Source organism: Arachis ipaensis, chromosome B04 (genome assembly GCF_000816755.2).
Source record: "Arachis ipaensis cultivar K30076 chromosome B04, Araip1.1, whole genome shotgun sequence".
NCBI lineage: Eukaryota > Viridiplantae > Streptophyta > Magnoliopsida > Fabales > Fabaceae > Arachis > Arachis ipaensis.
Window position 1 is genome coordinate 581,804 of NC_029788.2, and position 2,383 is coordinate 584,186.

Here is a 2,383-nt window from a genome sequence, read left to right on the forward strand (position 1 = left end):
TCTAAATCGATTTCATTATTTCTTTGAAAGCTACTTACAATTGAATTGCAGGTTGATATTGCAGTTCCAGAAGTTTTCGTTGGTGGGTTGTTAGGTTCCATGCTTATATTTGTCTTTAGTGCTTGGGCATGTTCTGCTGTTGGCCGAACTGCGCAAGAGGTTGTTAATGAAGTAAGAAGGCAGTTCATTGAGAGGCCTGGTATAATGGTGAGTTTTGGTTGCTGAAGTTATGTCGTGAGGATTATTTTAAGTTTTGAATTACTCCTTTTATTTATTTGTTTGTATATATTTTGTACAGGACTACAAGGAGAAACCAGACTATGGTCGCTGTGTTGCTATTGTAGCTTCGGCATCATTAAGAGAGATGATAAAACCTGGTGCTTTGGCAATCATTTCACCTATTGTAGTTGGTGAGTTAATTCCTGTGTTTAATTGCTCATTTTTTATATTATTATTGCTGAGATTGTGTGATTTAGGTAGGCAAGGAGAAATAAGGAAAGAGAAAAGTTATGAATAATATGTGATATTGATATGATTACATTATTCATAGCCTTTCTCTTCCCTCATTTCCTCCAATTTATGAATCATACAATCTCAATATACCAAAATGGTATCATTTTCCATGATCTGTGTTATCCCTCCTTTAGCTGTCAAGTTCCTGAAATTTGAACTTGTATTCTTCACATTCATAGTCTTTCTCCCTCCGTATCTAAGATCCACAATCTAAACAACTGTGAAAAGGGATTAATGCTTTATATTTAAGGACACTAGAAAGTGGATAGTCTTTATTGAAATAATAGTATTTTTGAAGTTTGGAAGTTTCAAAACCTTCCATGAAACCTTATCATCACTTGTAAGCAAAACCCTCACATTGCTGTTATGAATACTTTTAGGCCATGGTTTGCTAAATTTTTCTCTTACTTGCAGGTTTCCTGTTTCGAATTTTGGGTTACTACACAGGGCATCCCTTACTTGGGGCTAAAGTTGTGGCATCTTTGCTGATGTTTGCAACTGTAGCTGGCATTCTTATGGCACTTTTCCTGAACACAGCCGGTGGTGCCTGGGATAATGCAAAGAAGTATATAGAGACTGGCGCTCTTGGAGGCAAGGGAAGTGATGCTCACAAAGCAGCTGTAACAGGAGACACGTAAGGAGTTACTTTTTATTTTAATGCTATTTTTTCTTGCAATAATGAATGTCATAAGCATGCCAATGGTTATTTTATAGAGCTTTTCAGCTTTTTTTCTATTTTACATCTATCAATGTTTCTATTGCTTGTAATCTTGGACTGGTGGGACAGAGTTGGAGACCCTTTCAAGGACACAGCTGGTCCCTCGCTTCATGTTCTCATAAAGATGCTGGCAACGATTACGCTTGTAATGGCTCCGGTGTTCCTGTGATGTGAGAGTTGATATCTCTGCTGCGGCCAATTTGATTTTGATAATTTTGGAAGCATAGGGAAGGGATGGGATAGGTTATATGCTTATATCTATCAATATATGATGTGCATCGAATCGAAGAGCCTGCCTGATTTTACATCGTCATGTATACGGAATTGTCCTGCCCCTCATCGCTTGTGGGAATAAATATGTTAATTGACTGAACGTGGAGTGAAGTAGACAAATAGTAATGACTAATGAGAAATGAGGACTATAATTTTGGGTTTTGATTGAATGATGGCATCATGTATGTTGAATTGTTAATGACATTTTTTTTTTAAATATTATATATATCTTTATTTTTTATTCTTGGTATAAAAAAATCGATAATAAAACAGAAAAGATAAAAAAGTTTCTGTTATATTATAAAAATATACAAAATAAATATATATAAAAATTAATATAAATATAATTTTTTTCCTGTTACACAAGAATACATGATCCTGAACTTACAATATGGAGATGTTTTGCCACATTCAATTGTTTTAGCGCTTCAATAAAGCGTAATATTAGAGAAAACAAAAGGCATGCCCAAAACAATTAAAAGAAAAAGTCAATATACTGATATAGTTATTTTTGTGTGAAGTTAATAATTAAGAGTTATTATATGATAATTTAGTCAAATTTATTAAATTATCTAATAATTTTTAAATATCAATTTTATATACAAAAAGAAACTGTATATGAATTTTCACAAAAAGAAAAGAGGAAAAAAACTAAAAAAGTAACAGGAATACAGGACAAGCAGAGTAAGTATTTCACTGAAAAAACAACTGTTATAAGTTATATGTTTCTAAAAGGATAAGTACTCCGTGACCCAAAAACAGAACATAAGTATTCAATAAATTTTTGAAAGATTTTATAATAAAGTTATTAACTTAATTTTTATGTGTTGATAGTATAAAAAATGTTTATACAAGTATTTAATTATTTATGATCACATA

At 32.3% G+C, this 2,383-nt stretch overlaps 1 protein-coding gene across 1 annotated transcript in view; it reads left to right on the top strand.

Moving 5' to 3' along the window:
- Window positions 1-1,723, top strand: part of LOC107635834 (pyrophosphate-energized membrane proton pump 2) — a gene marked incomplete in the record, with an annotated part of 6,298 nt that extends 4,575 nt beyond the window's left edge. Inside the window, 4 exon segments of the mRNA XM_021120297.1 lie at window positions 52-207; window positions 299-410; window positions 928-1,147; window positions 1,301-1,723. Of these exon segments, the coding sequence (XP_020975956.1) occupies window positions 52-207; window positions 299-410; window positions 928-1,147; window positions 1,301-1,400 (588 nt within the window).